General features: G+C 41.2%; 1 protein-coding gene across 2 annotated transcripts in view; it reads left to right on the plus strand.

Moving 5' to 3' along the window:
• Window positions 1-19,033, plus strand: part of LOC128541351 (glutamate receptor ionotropic, delta-1-like) — a 299,238-nt gene that overhangs the window by 124,466 nt on the left and 155,739 nt on the right. For both annotated transcript variants that reach the window (XM_053511727.1, XM_053511728.1), the window contains exon 3: window positions 13,067-13,351. In XM_053511727.1, the coding sequence (XP_053367702.1) occupies window positions 13,067-13,351 (285 nt within the window). The remainder of the gene's footprint in view (window positions 1-13,066; window positions 13,352-19,033) is intronic.

Genomic DNA, 19,033 nt, shown 5'->3' on the forward strand with positions numbered 1-19,033 from the left:
GTTTGTTTTGCGTCTCTTTCCGTTTCAGCTCTGTGTTTCTGACTCAGATTTCATAAAGAGCCCGAGTCACATGACTGAGTACGTCTTAAGAAAACATTCAGAAAAACAATGTAAATATAAAAAAAAGAGCTATAATTTATAGCTATGAGATTTAATCAATTAAAATGAATAATATTTCGTAGCTCTAGCAGAACCAGCAGAGTTACTGTCGATCCCGTGGTAACTGCAGACTTTTACGAGCACATTTGTAAGTCGGATTTGTTTTTACAGTATGTCTGACAAAGTAAGTCTTTGAAATAAATATACAATGTAAAGCATTACAATCCACTAAACAAAATCTCTGTCCCTGTTCCCCACACTGACACCATGTGACCAAAAACGTAATCTTACACATCAAGTGTAACAGTGTTGTCTCTGCGCCTTTAAACCGCAAGGGGAATCCCGAACGCCAGTCTGCCAGCTGTTCTCCACTGTATTGGACTGTGAACTGTTTTGTTGAGGATTTATGGAATTAGGATTATTCACCTTCAGGGCAGCTTTACAGGACAGATGTTTTCTATCATCGTGCTCCTGGACTCATTTATTCAAACCGGTGAGATCGACTCATTTCTTTCGCCCACACACACACACACACACACACACACACACACACACACACACTATGCAGGACTTTTTTTATACTGTACATTCACTTACACACTAAAAATATTGTATATAATTGTATCTATTGGTATCTGATGCACCGCAGTGTCTATTTTTTTTTGGACAATACACATGAGCTCCTTTGGCAATTTGTTCACATCTACAAATGTTCGTAGAACCGCGGTCCGTTCGTATCTGCAGAAATTCGTAACTCAAATGTTTGTAAGTCAGGGACGACCTGTATCACTTTATATAAGGTGTGAGATTTAAACCATCAGCAACACAAGTTACACAGTGTTTTAAAGCATATGAGATACTTTCAGTAGTGTTCGATATCTGTAAGTATATAAGTATACACCAATACAGTATTTAGGAATCTGTATGAAATGTGGCTGCTTGAGAAAAATCTAACTTTAAACAGATGTGCTCGTGAAGCATGTATTTTGGAGAATTTGTCGTAAACTAATCAATATTTGAATTACATTTTAAACAAACAGCCAGTAAAATAATACTACATTTATGGTAATTCTTTAAGATCAAATAAAAGCTGAACAGATCTGTTGGAGAGTCAAACATAAAGATGAGATGAATGAATAAGGAGAGAGGACACGTGCTGTTCTTTTCCAAAATCTTCAATGTCTGAGCGCGGCGCGGCGCGGCACTCTGCAGCCGCATGAAAGGACGAACGGTTTTAAGAGTAATCACACGAGGGTGATCTTCAGATGGGAAAAAAATGTTCACATAAAAATACCAGCGTTTGTGCTTTGAGAGGATTTCATGGTGTGTGTGTGTGTGTGTGTGTGTGTGTCCTTAGAATCACCCTGCACTGCTTTTTATTTTGTTGCTTGACCCCCTGATCCAGAGCTTTATCTCTGTGACGCTGTCATGTTCACATTTTGTATTCAGATACTCTCTGACCTGCTTCTTCTTATCTGACCAGACAGACAGGAAGTGGCCATCAAAAGAGGGCTCGAGTGAATTCAGTGCACTCTAATGTGACTGCACAGGCGCTCTCTCTCTCTCTCTCTCTCTCTCTCTCTCTCTCATGGTGAAAAGTGTGTGCTGATGTTGACGTGTAAACCTTGTAGCTCTACATTTCAGCCTGGACGTGATGGGGGGACGTACGATTACTGAACCATGCTGATGTGCTTAGACTCACCATAAAACACACCACTGAAACTTTACGGAAGTTTGGGGAGGTTTCGTATATATTGGCACCTGCACACATCAAGAGCATGAAACTCTCAGTTACCTGGATGCTGTGTTACAGCCAGTACCACTCAGTGATACCTGATTCACGTCACCCTGCCTGATCAGCACTAGTTTTCACAGCTTCTGGAATAATGATGGATTTCATAAAAAATACAGTTTTAATACACTCTAAAAACTAACTCAGAGGACCTTTTACCACTACTTGATTTAATTCATGGATGCAAGTTAAACATTCAAATTAATTGATTTAGATGAACTTTCTAAGTTGCAAACTTTATTTTTATAAGTTGTAATCAAATAATAATGCTGGTAATTATATTAACTTAATTTTGCATGTAATTTAAAATCAAATTTAATTGTTAATGGGTTGAAAACAAAATTTAAGTTGTCTTAACTTTAAAAAGTTGTCATAATAAGTTAATTTTTTTAAGTTATATCCTACCCCCTATGCCTGGACGTGTTCCAGTGGTAAGATTGTGTGTTAGCAGACTTATAGGCTAACCAAACTCAATATAAACAAAATTTCATGGTGAGTAACACTTCAATTTACATCTAATACAGTAGTTCTACTAAAGTAATGAATTTGCACTTGTTTCATTGAGATATCTGCTCAGCAAGAGAGCTGTTTGGGAAAACATTATTCAAGTCAAACATTATTAATTTGACCATTTGACTGTAAGCTACATAATGTTAACTAATTTCAGTCACAGCCACAGTTTTTAAAAGTCTTTTGTTCATTCACAAAGATGGTTGTGTGCTTCCACCGTAGGCAAATTGTAGTAGCAAAAAAGTAAAAGCAGAGTGTTTCTTTTATTTTAGTTTGCTTGTATTTTAGTTACTTTTAAAATACAATTCAAACTTAATATTTGTCTGGGTTTTGTGGTATTTTTCATAATATTATGTAAAATGTTGGCATTGTGATTCTGACAGTATCACTGAGGTGTATGTGTCCACCTGAAATTAATATTTTCCATCAATAGTTATTCAATAGACATTATCAATCTAATTAGATTAGTGTGTTGTTAAGTTTGACAATATTGTTTTAAAAAATGTGCTGTGAGTGCAAACTGTAAATGTATCTCTCTCATTGGAAATGACTGGTGTCATTCAGAGCTTAGTCTCTTGGAATGTTCTATGACATGCTACTTGGCTTTTGACTGTTATATTTATAGAGATTTGCCTAACTTTTTTGTGATAGCATAATTAATTATGCTAAGTTGTTCTTATTGAAGACCAGTTGAATTTTGAGTTTTTTATTTGCATTTTGTGCAAGATTTATATATAATTTGTTCACATACTCAACTGCAGTTGAAAATAAAAGCTAATTGCACAAAAATAATGGTTGAACTAATGTCTTTTTTTTTTTTAATCTACTACATTAACAAAAACCAAAAAACTCTACATAAAAAGAAACCTGAAAAAAAATCTATTTGGAGTCACTTAATTTTTTAAATGGTTGCTATTTGAAATTTTGTATAAATTATTATAGTAATTAAACAACATATAAAATTGCTTTAAAACAATATGGTAAAGCCATTTGGAGCAACATAATTTATACGAGTTATCAACTTAAAAACTTGCCTTTTGTCTAACAGTTAATAAGTAAGGGGTAATTAAAATGATCTTTGACTGAAGAGGAAAAGCTAATTCCTCCAACGCAAAGAAGCTTGTTGGTTCAAAATAATTTTAAATGAAGTTGTCATAACTCAAAAAGACTAATGCAAAACGTTGCGTAAATTTTTTTTGTTAAGTCTAAACATTTCTTTTTAGAGTGTACAATTAGTCTAGTCTAAGTTTGGTGGAAGAAGAAATTGCTTAGATTAAAGGCCGCTTTCTTTAAAAACACAGGGTTCCTCTCACGTTCTTCTTTAAATCCTATCTGACCGACTTCTAAGCTTTCTAAGCAGCTTTGGATATTTATTGGACCTTAGGTTCTTCTTTCTGTGATATGTTCTGTATATGAAACACTCAGTGATTCTGCGTTCTCAAAGAGTGCTTCGGGTTTATTGGTCAGACCAATAATATGGAGATTAATCACATGACACTCTGATAACGCAGGGGTTTCTAAATGTTCTTCAGAAACTAGTGAAATAAGATTCGCAGCCTTGCGTATGACATTTGTTCATTCGTGTTTCTAGATTATCTAAGTCATCAGCCCAGAATTGGCTTGAAGTTGTTCTGGTCCTCTTCTTCCCTGAGAAACAGGGTTCTTCAGTAAATGGGGTTCTTTAAAGGCACCATCTTTAGGACCTTCAGGACCTGTCAGTTTTCCAGTAAATGAAACTGGAGTAACCGAGTGGTCCAGAGCGTCAGCAGGAAGGGAGGATCTCCTTGATGTCAAGTCAAGTCGGCTCTTATTGTCATTCCAACCATATACACTTCAGTACACAGTGAAACGAAACAACGTTCCTCCAGGACCGAGGTGCTACTGCACATACACACAACAACATAAATTAACAGCACACTTTACCGGACGCAGCTAGGTAGCTAAGAGATCTAATTAGCTGACTAGTTCAGATATGACAGATTTACATTTTTTAAGTTATCCTAAAAAAATATCTATTTCTATACAAAGTGCAAATGTGCAAACAAAGAGCTACAGAACAACATAACACGACAACGTAACACGTTACAGTACTGTTTTTTTTTGTGATGAGATATGAGTTGAGGTTGTGGGAAGAGAAACAGTAAACAGTAAACATTTGACATTTCTGAGTAGCAGCAATGAATAAAAAAAAAATATACTGTGTGCCAATAGCAAGTAAAATAAACCAAAACACCGTGCGGTGCACAGCAGCAGTGTTCAGCCTGATGTTCCCCTGTAAGACCCCAGGCTTTATTACGATGCCCGTGGATCGCTGGGGTGGCGTGTGTCCACCAGGGGGTGCTATACTAAATCAATAAGGGTTCAAATCAGAAAATAACATCAGCTGGAATGGTGCGAGTTTGACCTTGTACTGTGAGCGAGGCATTAATTAAGTTCAGAGTGCTAACAGCGACTCTGCTTTGTTGATTATTTTCCTTTAACAGCACAATTTAGCCGCATTTTATTTCTGACTTCAACAAAAACATTCTTTGTTGTGAGATATGGACAAAGCTATTATTAAATCCATAAGTGAGCACGTCATGTTGTTAAGCATCATCTTCGATTCTTTGTGTTTGGAGCCTTCTATCACCTTTAACATCTCTCCTTTAATTACACGACGAGCCTCAACTAAGATTAACCCATCTCTGAGAAGCGAGACAAACACAAAAGGGGCTGAACAGATTGTAAACTTTCCTTTCTTAACTGTGCCGATGTAATTAATAGCCTTAATTAGGGTTCTGTATTGACGAAGGCTCAGTGATTACGGCCCGAGTAACTCATTAGAGTCATTGCTTTTGTAATCGTGCCTGAAGTTCACAATGCAGACATCCATTCTTCTCTTCACGGCTCCTCTGCTGCATTGTGTCCCGGCGAGAGCTTTTGTTTTTTTCCCGTCGCGCAGGTGTTACAGTCTCTTCACCGCGGCGAACAGTAAAGTCTCTACCTGGGATGTTCTCATCTCTCCTTTAGATTAGGGTGAAGAGCAGCGCTTTGTAAGCAGCCACTCAGGTACGCGGTAATCAGAGCCATCGCCGCGCGCCAGCCGTGAAGAGAATCTGAATAAAGTGGAGCGAGAAGAGGGCAAAAATACAGCGGCAGATTGACCGAACACAAATCACTACACACTTACGCTGCCTCACGCTGCACTTGTCGCTTTGTGGGCTCGAGCCTCTGTGTTACAGCGTGTGTGTGTTGCGTCGTGGGCTGCGTACACCACGTTCTTTCAGTTTTAAATCAAAAATACAAGTAAGACGCCCGAAACGTGCCTTTAACAATTTAACTATTGGAAAATACTCTCGCGTTTCTACTCGTTTTTCTGCGGAGTCGGTTATGGATCGCTGATGGTTCCTGATCGGCTGCTAATACAGATCACTACGAGCTCTTTAACATCAGGAACCGAAGAAGGACAGATTTATACATCCCTGTAAGGCGCCTTCATTAATTATTAAAAGCACTACACACAAAGGAAATTGTGTGTGAGCTGTGTGTGCTTAACACTGATGTGTGTACCAGACACACACATGTAGCATGTTCCCCATTAGTGTAATGGTACCCAAAAATAGAAAAGGTGACATTTTTGACCTAAACCAAGCAAGACCGTCCGACCGGCACTAAATCCAGCTTAAAGAAGGTTTTTGTGCAGAAAAAGGTCATCAATTTCAGTCCCAGTGGGCCGCAGTCCAGCACAGTTCAATGATTTCGCTGCTCAAAGACACCGGATTTAACTCAGCACTTAATTACGAGGCTTAGCAGGCGTGCTAGAGAGGAGAAATCACCAAACACGGCTGGAACGCCGTCCTCCAGGACCAGGATTGATGACTTCTGGGCTGAACCGCTCGGTCTGGGAAGCTTTCTTCAGAAGACAAATATTATTCAGATTAGACAAAACAAAACACAGCAAACTAGAGGAGTGTTTAGTCTGCAGTTACCGCGGGATCGACGGTAACCCCGCTGGTTCTGCTAGAGCTACGAAATATTATTCATTTTAATTAAAGTCAATTCATATTCTAGTAAATTCAATTTTATTTATGTAGCGCTTCTGACAAATGCAGCTTTACAGGAATAAGAATTCTGGGTAGTACGACTATAAATAACTCCCTACTGTAACTCTGTGCTCTGAGGTCAAAAGTGCAGGAAATGTGATTTGGTGAACAGGAAGTCCACCGTGTTGAGGTTACACGCTGTTCACTGATGCAGACTCGGGTACGAAACTGTTCAAGTGCTAAAACTATCTGGGTGACTGCAGTCACACGCCGTCACGGTGACCCTGTTTGTAACCATCTTCAGGGGTTCTAAGAGGAACTGTCCTCAGGTATCACATCTATCTGTAATCAGAGCGCCCAGGGCGTCTGTGTGATGACCAGAACTCCAACCAGAACTCCAACCAGAACCAGACATCAGGGTGGATCAGGCAGGCAAAAGGGACTGGAATCATTGCATACTCAGAAGTGTCATGGTGTAGCATAATTAACTAACTATTAACTTAATTAACTCACCATAACCCCAGAGTAAAGAATAAAACGTGACATTTAAAAAAGGTTTTTTAATCCTCAAATGCAACAGCAAAAACATAAAGAAAAAACTCTTCTGTGTCCTGCAGGGGATCAGTGACCTCCAGTTTTCACTTACACTATAGCAGCTTTAAACGCTCATGTTTGTTTTCTGACAAATGCCACGCTTCATCTTCTCTCTTTCTCTCCTTTTAAATCACCGCAGTTTATTTCTGTTCCTCTTCCTGATCTGTTGTTTACACCACACGCCTGCTCCACATTCTCTGCCATGGTTTTCTTGGCGCATTTACTCCTATCGCGCTATCGGCTCTTGGCCATCTTTGTTTTCTGCGTGTGCTGGTGAAGTGTGCGAGAAGCTCGTCCTCACTGTATCGTGTCGTGTCCAGTGAGGCGGGAGGCCAGCAGCTCTCCGGTCCCGTATGAATGGCGTGGCGTGTCCTGAGAGACCCGCACGGGGCTGAGCGCGGGGTCGCATCTGATCGCCGCTCTCGCTCCGTATCATCACTCCATCTGCGGCCGTGTTTCTCCTCAGTGAGACTCTACACACTCGTGTAGAGGTGCGTGTAGTATAAATATCCTACTCGTCTGATCCGTGTGCCTAGTGTAGTGTGAGATCCTGATTTATTTTAAAGAACTGCACTCAGCAGGTCAGCACCAGGTAAACACGTGCTCTGTGTTTAAGCTCCCGCACTCCACAGCACATCTCACAATTAAACTCATTTTCACTGATTAATGCAAGTGAGGCATTTGATTAAATATGCACTAATTTGTATGAGAAAACTCAAAACTTACAAATTTCTGATTAGGAACATAAAACCTGAACCTAAAGCCTTACGGTGGACAAAAAACAAACAAAAAGAAAATAAGCATCTATACATATAGTACAGTACGTGAGTTTAATAATTGATCAGTACAGTTTGACTAAACTTTAGACACGGATCTTAATGACATTTTTCTACACACAGGATCCTAAATACGCGCTTGTTGTATTAAACACTCTCACTTTCTCATCGCCAAAGTCACAGATGTAAAACCTGAATCCCAGTTTTAACGCCTTCACATGAGCGCAGCAGCCATCGATCGGGTTTCTAAGCTGCTATTAGGAGTTTTTAAAGGAGGCGAGGAACTCCAAAACCAAATAGAAGGTGTTTAATGGCATATAAAGGCCCTGTCTAGACGGATGATTAGGCATTAATGGGAAAGCGAATAGTCCTAGCCCTCGGTCAGGGTGGTCAAGGACCTTCCGGGTTTGGGGACGAGACGGAACAATGAGTTCGAGTTATTTCAGCAGGAGATCACCAGACCGGAATCACCTGAAGATCAGGTTTAACCTCTGAGGTTAATTCAATTCAATTCAATTTCATTTATATAGTGCTTTTAACAATGGTCATTATCACAAAGCAGCTTTACAGAATCAAAAGAAAATCAGGGAAATGAGAATAAAATGTGAAGTGAGAAACTATGAATTAATCAAAATGATCAGATTGTCCCTTAAAAACTTAACCTAAACGGTGCAGCCTTCTGATTTGAGATCAGTTTAGACGCCGTGTTAATGCTGTTTAGTGAGTAACTCAGAAGCACTTTCAGTAAGAACACACATCTGATAACGTTATGGCGTCTTAAACAACACGCCGTCTCTGCACTAATCATTTCTAAGTCCTTCTCAATCGCCTCTGAACCGTCCGCGTCATTCTATTCACGGCTAACGCTTAGCTACAAAGCTAACCAGCTTCTAACACAAGGCTGAATCCCAAATCCCTCTCTAACCCCTGATCAAGGGCACTAATTTGGAGTGTGGAACAAGGGGGACTCTACAGAGTGCACTAGCTTTCCATTTAACACTTTTTGGGATTCGACCCCAGAACAGTTTGTTAGTTATTAATTAGAAAGCTTAAAATGTCAGTATTAGTTAACGTTACCTGCACATCATGTTATGGAGCATGGAGCGCAGCCTGTTCCACCACATCGTTTAATCTGAAACTGAAGCACTGAAGCACCGTGACTTGTGACTACAGTCGCTCGATAGTTCAGGACTGGAGTTTCCTACAGTCTACCTGAGCCTCCAATAACCAACTGAACTCCATATAGACTTCTCCACATCTCCTGTTATACTGAACTTCCAGCCTCCTAACACACAGTATGAGTGCAGATCAATCCCTGCTATCTGTTATCACCCAGATGAGGATGGGTTCACTGTTGTGTCCGGTCCCTCTCAAGGTTTCTTCCTATTACCATCTCAGGGAGTTTTTCCCTCAGCACCGTCGCCCTCGGCTCGTTCATCAGGGACAAACTGACCATAAAATTTAATTGATTTAAAAACTGGAGGGAATGCAGGAGGGGTCACAAACAGTATTTGTACATCATTTGACTTAATTATGTTCTGATAACAAACTGAACTTCATATCGCTTTTATCTTCTTCACCCATTCCCGCACCACCACGGCACACTTCATACGGCAATAATCAGCAGAACAAAAGTCAGCTTACTCTTTTATCTGTGTGACAAAACAGAAGTCGGTTAACGTCGCGTCTGCCGTCGTGACTGATGTCATGTGACTCCATGAGATCAGTAACATTAGCTCTTTATATATATATATATATATATAAATATAAGAATGTGCTCATTGTAATGCGTTATCATTTCTATCTGATGGATAAGTAGCGCTGTATCACGTAGCGTTTCTGTTCCATTCCGCTCTCCTGGGTTCTGCGCGCCACAGAGGTGTGTTCCAGCGTCTCAGTTGATCCGAATCTAAACCATCAGTCGTCTTTCTGCTGCTTTCCTCGGGATAAAAAGGAGAAAAAATAATCACAGTATTCTCTGAATTTGTAACACAACTGGCTCGTGAGCATGAGGTACTGTACAGCCTGCACACGGACAGTAAAAGTTGTGAGGCGTTAAATACAAGTCTGACCCGGGAGCGGGGCATAACGTCACCCTTAACAAGCCAAGTTTAAAGAGTTCATACAGATCTTTGGAGTCGCCAGTGTTCAGTAGGTGACTCTACTCCATCACACACCTGGGCGATGATTACTTTCCTGTAACCGCACAGGAAGTTACACGCTGTTCACTGATGCAGACTCGGGGACGAAACTGTTCAAGTCCTAAAACTATCTGGGTGACTGCAGTCACACGCCGTCACGGTGAGACTGTTTGTAACCATCTCCAGGGGTTTAAAGAGAAACCGTCCTCAGGTATCACGTCTATCTGTAATCAGAGCGGCCAGGGCGTCTGTGTAATGACCAGAACTCCAACCAGAACTCCAACCAGAACCAGACATCAGAATGGATCAGGCAGGTCCAGGGGGCTTCTCTCTCTGTCTCTCTCTCTCTCCTTTTAAATCACCACAGTTTATTTCTGTTCCTCTTCCTGATCTGTTGTTTACACCACACGCCTGCTCCACATTCTCTGCCATGGTTTTCTTGGCGCATTTACTCCTATCGTGCTATCGGCTCTTGGCCATCTTTGTTTTCTGCGTGTGCTGGTGAAGTGTGCGAGAAGCTCGTCCTCACTGTATCGTGTCGTGTCCAGTGAGGCGGGAGGCCAGCAGCTCTCCAGTCCCGTATGAATGGCGTGGCGTGTCCTGAGAGACCCGCACGGGGCTGAGCGCGGGGTCGCATCTGATCGCCGCTCTCGCTCCGTATCATCACTCCATCTGCGGCCGTGTTTCTCCTCAGTGAGACTCTACACACTCGTGTAGAGGTGCGTGTAGTATAAATATCCTACTCGTCTGATCCGTGTGCCTAGTGTAGTGTGAGATCCTGATTTATTTTAAAGAACTGCACTCAGCAGGTCAGCACCAGGTGAACACGTGCTCTGTGTTTAAGCTCCCGCACTCCACAGCACATCTCACAATTAAACTCATTCTCACTGATTAATGCAAGTGAGGCATTTGATTAAATATGCACTAATTTGTATGAGAAAACTCAAAACTTACAAATTTCTGATTAGGAACATAAAACCTGAACCTAAAGCCTTACGGTGGACAAAAAACAAACAAAAAGAAAATAAGCATCTATACATATAGTACAGCACGTGAGTTTAATAATTGATCAGTACAGTTTGACTAAACTTTAGACACGGATCTTAATGACATTTTTCTACACACAGGATCCTAAATACGCGCTTGTTGTATTAAACACTCTCACTTTCTCATCGCCAAAGTCACAGATGTAAAACCTGAATCCCAGTTTTAATGCCTTCACATGAGCGCAGCAGCCATCGATCGGGTTTCTAAGCTGCTATTAGGAGTTTTTAGGAAATCATCAACTACGTTCACAAGGGTTTAGTGTCCTACGCTGCGGAGAGACAGAGACGTGTTAGTGTATTGCTTCGGCGTCTGCAGTTTCCTACTGCGCTCTTAAACACTTTGAAATCTGTTTGGGTTTAACGAAGAACGCAACGACTCTAATCTATAAAAGCTCAAAAAAATCACTGGTGGGATTAAGGACATTGTCTTTGGCTCTAGTGAATCAGTCGAAGTGTGTGTGTGTGTGTGTGTGTGTGTGTGTGTGTGTATGTGTGTGTGCAAGAGTGATGCAGAGATTTTTGTAGTTTACTCAACAAATTAATATAAGATAAAGGAATTTAAGTTTGCATTTAAGATGGTGGCTTTCATCTAGGACCATGTATTTAAAAATCTCTTCTGTGTGTGTGTGTGTGTGTGTGTGTGCGTGTGTAAACAAAATCCAATTTAAAATGCTCCCTGTGTTAGCTTGTTTGTTTGTTTCTCCTGCGTTTCTCTGTGCATGGAGGAGATCGATGGAGCGCGCTGGATGCAAGAACCAGCCAAAGTCCTCCTTAATTACTGCATCATTAGGTGCATTTACTTTAGCTCTCCTGGTGATACATGTAGGAATCGGATTTACAGAACTCTGTTTCCATCAAAAATCTGCAAAGTGTGAAGTTCTGTAACCTTCAGAGTGATGATGATGGAGTAATTTACGTCTCACCCTTTCAGGATAATCATCTATTTTAAAGGCTTTTGCTGTAAAGACATTTCTAGACCTACAGTTAGATGTAATGATCCAATCACAGACTTTAAATGTGGGAGGCTGAGTGCAAAAAAAAAAAAAATGAAGGATGAGGGAAATCAGAAGCCCAGACTGTATATATATATATTTATATCTAGACTTAAATATATCATGGCTCTCTCTCAATTACGGCGACTGCTTCCATACGAGCCCTCGGAGTTCAGCTATGTGTTAAGAATCTTCCCAAATCCTGTCTGTATTTTAAAGGAAAGGTTAATTGAAGCAATGATTCAGATCACCGGTGCACGCAGGGCAGAGAGGAGTTTATCAGAGCCTGGAGAGAAGCCTTCCTATGAGCTCAGAATTTTTTGAAGCTGAAGTTGAATTGGCTTCATGAGACAATGTGAGTATTGTTAGTAACAGTGAGGTAGAGTACAATGTTAAACCGAGTTTGATAAAACCAAAGTTGTTATTATTTTTACTAGAATACATTAATCATGATTAATCCCAGACTATGACTGTAATTAACTAGATTAAATCTTTTAATTGACTGACAGCACTAAAATAACCGCATCCAAAGAAAATCTAAACACGGCTTTGTGGTCCAGCCTGAGCATCATGACAACCCTGTTTATTCAGAGTTTGAACTGTGTGAATAGTACAGAGAGAATCTGGCCTTCGTTCTACCACACAGTTGAGCCGAGTTTACTGACGAATGATGAATTTAGCCGTTATGTCGAATCCTCAGAGGGATTGTAGGACGTCCTCAACATTCACAGTCTTGTTCCAGGAGTAGAAGAGCATGAGAGCTGTTCATCCATCCAAGAATTAACCTCTTGTGACCTGAATGTCCTGGTATTTTCTCCAGGCTACATCTGTCTATATTCACTCGTGCCTGTGTGATCCTCACATAAGGATTGTTAGGTTTAACTTTTTTGAAGAACGTCTTCCTGTTTGACGGCAGTGTTTAACTTCACATATAGCAGGTGCTAATAAAGAGTAGACACCAGTACACGGTAGACTTGTGAAGCTCAAGTATCAGGTCGGTCGGCAGTGTCTCACCAAACTCTGATATCCTGTTTAAGTCAGTATGGTGTCTGATCTCTCTCTCTCTCTCTCTCTCTCTCTCTTCTTCTCTGCAGCGTGTGAGCTGATGACACAGGGGATCCTGGCTCTCGTGACTTCAACCGGATGTGCCTCAGCGAGCGCCCTGCAGTCCCTCACTGATGCCATGCACATCCCACACCTGTACATACAGCGAAGCGACGATGGCTCACCTCGCACCGCTTGCCCGCTGAAGCCGAGCGCCGACGGAGGGCGCTACACGCTGGCCGCCCGGCCTCCTGTGCGACTAAGCGACGTCATGCTTGCGCTCATCGATGAGCTCCGCTGGCGCAAGTTCCTCGTCTTCTATGACAGTGACTACGGTAAGACCTTTTTGTCTTTTTTCTGGTTGACCTGAAAGAAGCACCAAAACCCCACTGGTCCTAGTAGAATGGCTCTGCTGGAGTCTCGGCTCTGGTTGGGTAAAAAGTGTTGATTAACTTTCCACACAAAACTCATCAACACCTCCTGCCCAATCAGAATCAAGCCTTTGACAAATTGCTGCATGAGTTTGGGAGATACGTGATAAAGACTTGCTCTTGGTTATTGAACTGTTTCTGTAGTTGCCGTGGAAACCAGCCAACCTGTGCAGCTCGGGCTCGGTAATAGCAGTGTGCTAGTCATTAGCAAATTACTTGTCTATGTCAATTTATGGAAATTTTGCGTTAGCAAGATGATCTCCTGGAACATCTGATCTTGTCATCGAGATTTAGATATTTCTCTTCAGAGGAGCATTAGAGCAGCACTCTGGTCTCGTTCATCAAGAGACTCTAATGTAGAGAGTGGAGGAGAGGAACTCAGGCACTTCACAGCTTTCCTAAAAACATTTCCAGTGTCTTCTCTGCTGATGATCTCTGAGCTCATATTTCTAAGGAAGTATGTTTGTTGGTTATTGTCTGTGAATGAAAGGAAAACTGCATGACTGCTTTTCATGGAGGCTGCACTTCCTGTATATATACAGTATATTGCTTTAGTAACATAATACATAAAGTCTTCATTGGAATTTGTAGGAACTTCATAAAACACAGACAGTCTTGGACACGTGAATAAGCTGGCTGATATAAATTCCATTTAAATTTTTATGTAGTTACAATATATGTGGTGGTGACAATATGCTAGGAGAGTTTGTCCAGGGTCTGCCTGAGGGTCTTCATCTAGTGGAGACATGCCTGGTTTAGTGTCCGGGAGATGTCCTCAGCCGGGTTCTGTTGAGGTGCTGGTTCTACTCTTTACTTAAAGGTTCGCTTAGATCGTTCAGCTCCTCATTCTGTCCTGGAGAGAACCTCAATTCTGGTACATCGTGACCCAGGGTTGTAGCTACACACGACTTCACAACTAAAACTGAAACACAAACGTGTTCAGAGCTATTTCTCATGTGTTCTCTCTCTCCCTCTCTCTCTACTTTGCAAGTAAAAACTTACCTTCTAGTGGTGGAACACTGTGAGATCTTCTGCACTCCAGGTCTCCATACCCAGTTTACACCTGAAGTGGGTGTGGCCTAAACTACTGAGATGTCTTTTAAACAAGAACAAGAACAATTAAACAAGAACCTTTGAATTGAGACCAGGCAGGGACCAAAGATGAACGAATGAATTAAATACAGACACTAAACACATCCTAAGTTACATCACTAATCCCTAATTAAGGCTGATTCTGTGAGCCGTATTAAAACGAGGTTCTGCTGATGAGGTCCAGCCGCCTGCCGTGACCCTCAGCTCCAGCACGTATCCCGGCTTTTCCCTCAGCTTCCTCCTAACGATCCGTACACGTGGTGAGATCGGGCTTAACAACAGAGTTTGTGCAGCGGATTCTGGCAGACGTTAGGTGTGGGAGGATGGAGTTGATACCTTTCTTCCTGCAGTGAGCTGTTTAATCTCCGCAGAGCAGAAAGAACGTTAGACAGAAGACTCATGGACAGCGTCCTTCTCCCGTTAGATGTTTATATAAAATATTATGATCATCCGAGAAATACGAGAGTGAGAAAATCATTTTATTAGCTCAACTAAGTAAACATTTCCACCTGTACTGCTTTCGGTGAAGGTCGGAGAAGGCACGAAGGCCATGGTTACGTACACGAGAATGTGAAATATTCCTATGGAGTGGGTGTTAGCATGTATTTATGGATTTATTTGAATAAATCCAGAACCTTGGCAGATTGTCCATGTCTCCCAGCTGTGTAGCGCAGTCACCGCCTGCAGTGGTGTGTAATGCCTTTTCTCCACAGCACATTAGCAGGTTTATTTATCTTACATATGTTTACAGATGTTGACTTTAATCATTTACATCAATAAACACATCACATGTGGCGTTTGTATCATCTGTACGAGACAAACGCAAAGGAATATCGCCAACGTGAATAGTGTCTGTGTTTATTCTCGAGTCAGAGTCGGAAGGTGTTAATTAATTTTCTGTAACAGGAGCCCTGACAGTAGTGCAGCTGCCAATCACAGGTTCATATTAATGCAAGTGTTTCTATGGTAACGGCTCGTGCGATGGATGAGTACGATAGATGCGCCTCATGGACAAACATGGGTCGAGAATATTGTTGATATTTTGTCAGGAGTTTTTTTGGGATGAGTCTCTGGTGTCAGTGCGGAAGTAAAGCTCTAACTTTCTCCAGGCCGGAGGAGTTTTTCTGTTTTGCAGTTTCTTGGTTTCTAAAAAAAATTTTTTGCCTTTATTGACTTTTTTAGAGAGAAACTGGAAAAAAAGAGAAGTGTTTATACTGTAGTTCTGTCAGGGAAGGAGAAGCAGGTGCGTGTACGTAGGTTTCACAGGCTTCACCTAATTCATGAACACAGACCAAAGCACAAGAACAAAAAAGGTTCAAAACCACATGACTCTAGGCTGCAGCAGAGTGCCACTAGGGGGAGCCCTGACATGTCCTACAGGCTATTTATTACATTAAATGTAACATAAAAAGAAACAGAAAGTATGATCTTTTCTTCATTATTCATTTTTAAAAGATATTTTCTGATCTTACTGAGGTATAAAAGGAATAAAGCGCTTCAGCACAGTCTCACACACACACACACACACACACACGGCAGAGCAGCGCGGCAGTGTTTGGCGGTCCAGTACCAGTTCAGCGCAGGCTTGAGTACCCCTCAGACTCAGTGTTAAGAAACATTCATCTGGTACTTGATCAATTAAAAGAGGAATTCCTGAAGAACTTTACGTAAACAGAAGGTTCCTAAAAAAAAAAGTGAAAACCGCTTAATCCTGATTTGGAATCTGTCTGTCTCAATTTATGTTATTTGATCTCTTCATTGTTTGCTTATCAGACTATTTCAGTTTAATTAGGCAGATTGTTCAGTTGACAGTCTCCTGTGATTATTGCATTTGAATTGACTTCAAGGTGATTAGCATTTGTGAATATCTGTAATTGGATTGCTTGAATTCAAAACAGAGTTGTGCTTGAGCTCGGCGAGGAGCTAAATATGCATCGCAATTGCTCATGCTTTTAAGTCTTAGCATATTGATTTCTTAAATGCCAATTAGTCTGGGGGAATCCAAAGTGTCAGGATGGTTTTAGTGTGACTAAGAAGGCAATTACTCTATTTATAATGACAGTTTACTCATTTCTTGGATGGCTTTGAATTTCTTTCCCTCCACTTTTTCTCCAGATGGTTGAGACGCTAAATTTATTCCCTTAAAACATGACAGTTACGAAAGAAACAACATGTTCTTAAGATCCACGGCCCATCTTCTGGACGAGGAAGCGACATCGAACAGCAGAGGAAGCTCATTTAAAGGTCTACACACACTCATCTCGGTTTATTTCACACCTCTGGACGGGTTAAAGCCTGGCAGAACCATCACTCTCAGTAAAAACACAGTGGTACTGTTTCGCACGTTCTCTTCTGCCTGTTAGCCAAAGGAGCGTGCACGTGACCCGACTGTGCGAGGCACAGTGTGTAAACCTTAGTGTGTGAGGTTTATACTGCAGTGCAGAACGGCTCTGTGGAGACCAGCTTAGCTGCCAAATGTGTGATTGTGATAGGTTCCATTAGGTATGGACTGAACCCTCAGGTGCGGTTGGAAGCAGGTTGCGTGGTGCCGATTAAAGAACCGGGCTCAGTTTCCTGCACAGTTAATCAATGGGTTTTGCTTTGAAACGATGGGTTCTAACCTTTTCTTTGATAAAGCGTGTAGTTCTGGTAAGTGTGGATCGAGCCCTCTTCTGCTGGATGTGGATCAAAGCTGTAGGTTCTGCCCATTAAAGAACTTGGCTCCGCTTTGTTCTACAGTGAATCATCCTTATCCCTCCCTCATTCTCTATACCGCTTATCCTGAATAGGATCGTGAGAGACATCCATATCAGGGCTCAAGAACACACACAAACACACTACGAGCAATTTGGAAACACCAATTAGCCTAATCTTTATGTGTTTGGACTGTGGGTGAAAACCAGAGTACCCAGTGGAAACCCACCCAGCACGAGGGGAACATGCAAACTATTTATCTATCGTCATTGACTCATCAGGAATTAGTGCTGTGCAATTCATTAGGATCAGATTGGGCCAGGCAGATACTGTATTTTGGGTTCTTCTTATTATAGAATGATTCATTATGTTTTGCTTAATATGACATTGTATGAATAGCCCCATGAAGAACGCATACCCCGCCACCATACTGTATATAAACTGAAGACACAGAGGTCATAGAGACATGGACTACTGGATCAGTATTGCGTCAGTGCCACAGAGAGGGCATATGGATAAGTCTCCACATGGAACCACATCTTGCATTAGCTTCCCTCAAGAAATCTGCATCACCATTAAATCATCACCTAGACCCTCAATAACAAACCATGGTACAATGTGGAGCTCACACCTCAAAAAAAAGAAAAAAGAGACAAGCAGAAATTCATGAAGGTTCAAGAAAGCTATAGCAGCAGTCTGATAAGACAGAATTGATTACTCAGTGTAATAAACTATAAGAACTAAAAGAAGACTCCCCCTGGATTGACCTCCATCTTCCAACCCAGTAAAATGACTCCTACTGAAGATTTGATAGACCAATCCACCCTTTTCATCACAGCCACCTGTCAGTCACCCATCAGCTGTCTCATCTATCACCTACTCGGATTCTCTGTCCCAGTGCCGACACCCATCCCCCCACCCCCCACCCCAGTCAGCAACACAGAGGATAACACGCCAATAAAGAAAACTAAATGTAAAGAAGTCATGTAATCCTTAACTTCAATTAAATTTAATGAAGTGTTATTTATATATCAGGTTTAATAGTACTCGTTGTCACAAAGCAGCTTTATAGTATTAAAAATAAATAAAAATAAATTAGAACTTGAATGGAAAAAAGTATGAAACTTTTTATAGTACTGTAAAAGTATAGACTATAACTATCATTTCATTCCTGATGAACAAGCCGAGGGTGACATGGCTGAGGGAAAACCTCCCTGAGATGGCAGTAGGAGGAAACCTCGGGAGGAACCAGACTCAGCTCCTCAGCACTCAGCTCATCTGCACTTGTTGTTTTTCAAAGCAGCGGCACGCTTTGTATTCTCAGTGCATGTGTTACACCTCACTCTAAATGCCGGAGCTGCTGTGTTAAACGTCATGTCTCCTCTAATTGTGGAATTATGGTGCACTTCGTATAAACACACACTAAGAGTGGCTTCACACCAGATTCCTTCATGATTCCTGTGTGAAAGGGGCCACGGACTGAATTCAACTGGCAACTAAAGACCGAACTCTCGCTCAAGATCTTTACTAAATGCTAATTAGTAACCAATTAAATACAGGGAAAGCGGGCTTGTATTTTAAAACACTCGTAAAGCAAAGCATATTCCCCCATAATAAATAATAAAAACTCATATTATTTGTTCCACAACCCAAAAAAATAAATACATAAAAATAATTAATACCAAATATAAAGTAAAAATAAAACAAATTAACCTGCACTTTACTTAATTTTTTTTTTATCAATCCCAACAGATACGTGTTTCCTTTAATGCGCACAGGCGCTGTGTGTGTGTGTGTGTG

Source organism: Clarias gariepinus, chromosome 14 (genome assembly GCF_024256425.1).
Source record: "Clarias gariepinus isolate MV-2021 ecotype Netherlands chromosome 14, CGAR_prim_01v2, whole genome shotgun sequence".
In the NCBI taxonomy this organism is placed as follows: Eukaryota; Metazoa; Chordata; class Actinopteri; order Siluriformes; family Clariidae; genus Clarias; species Clarias gariepinus.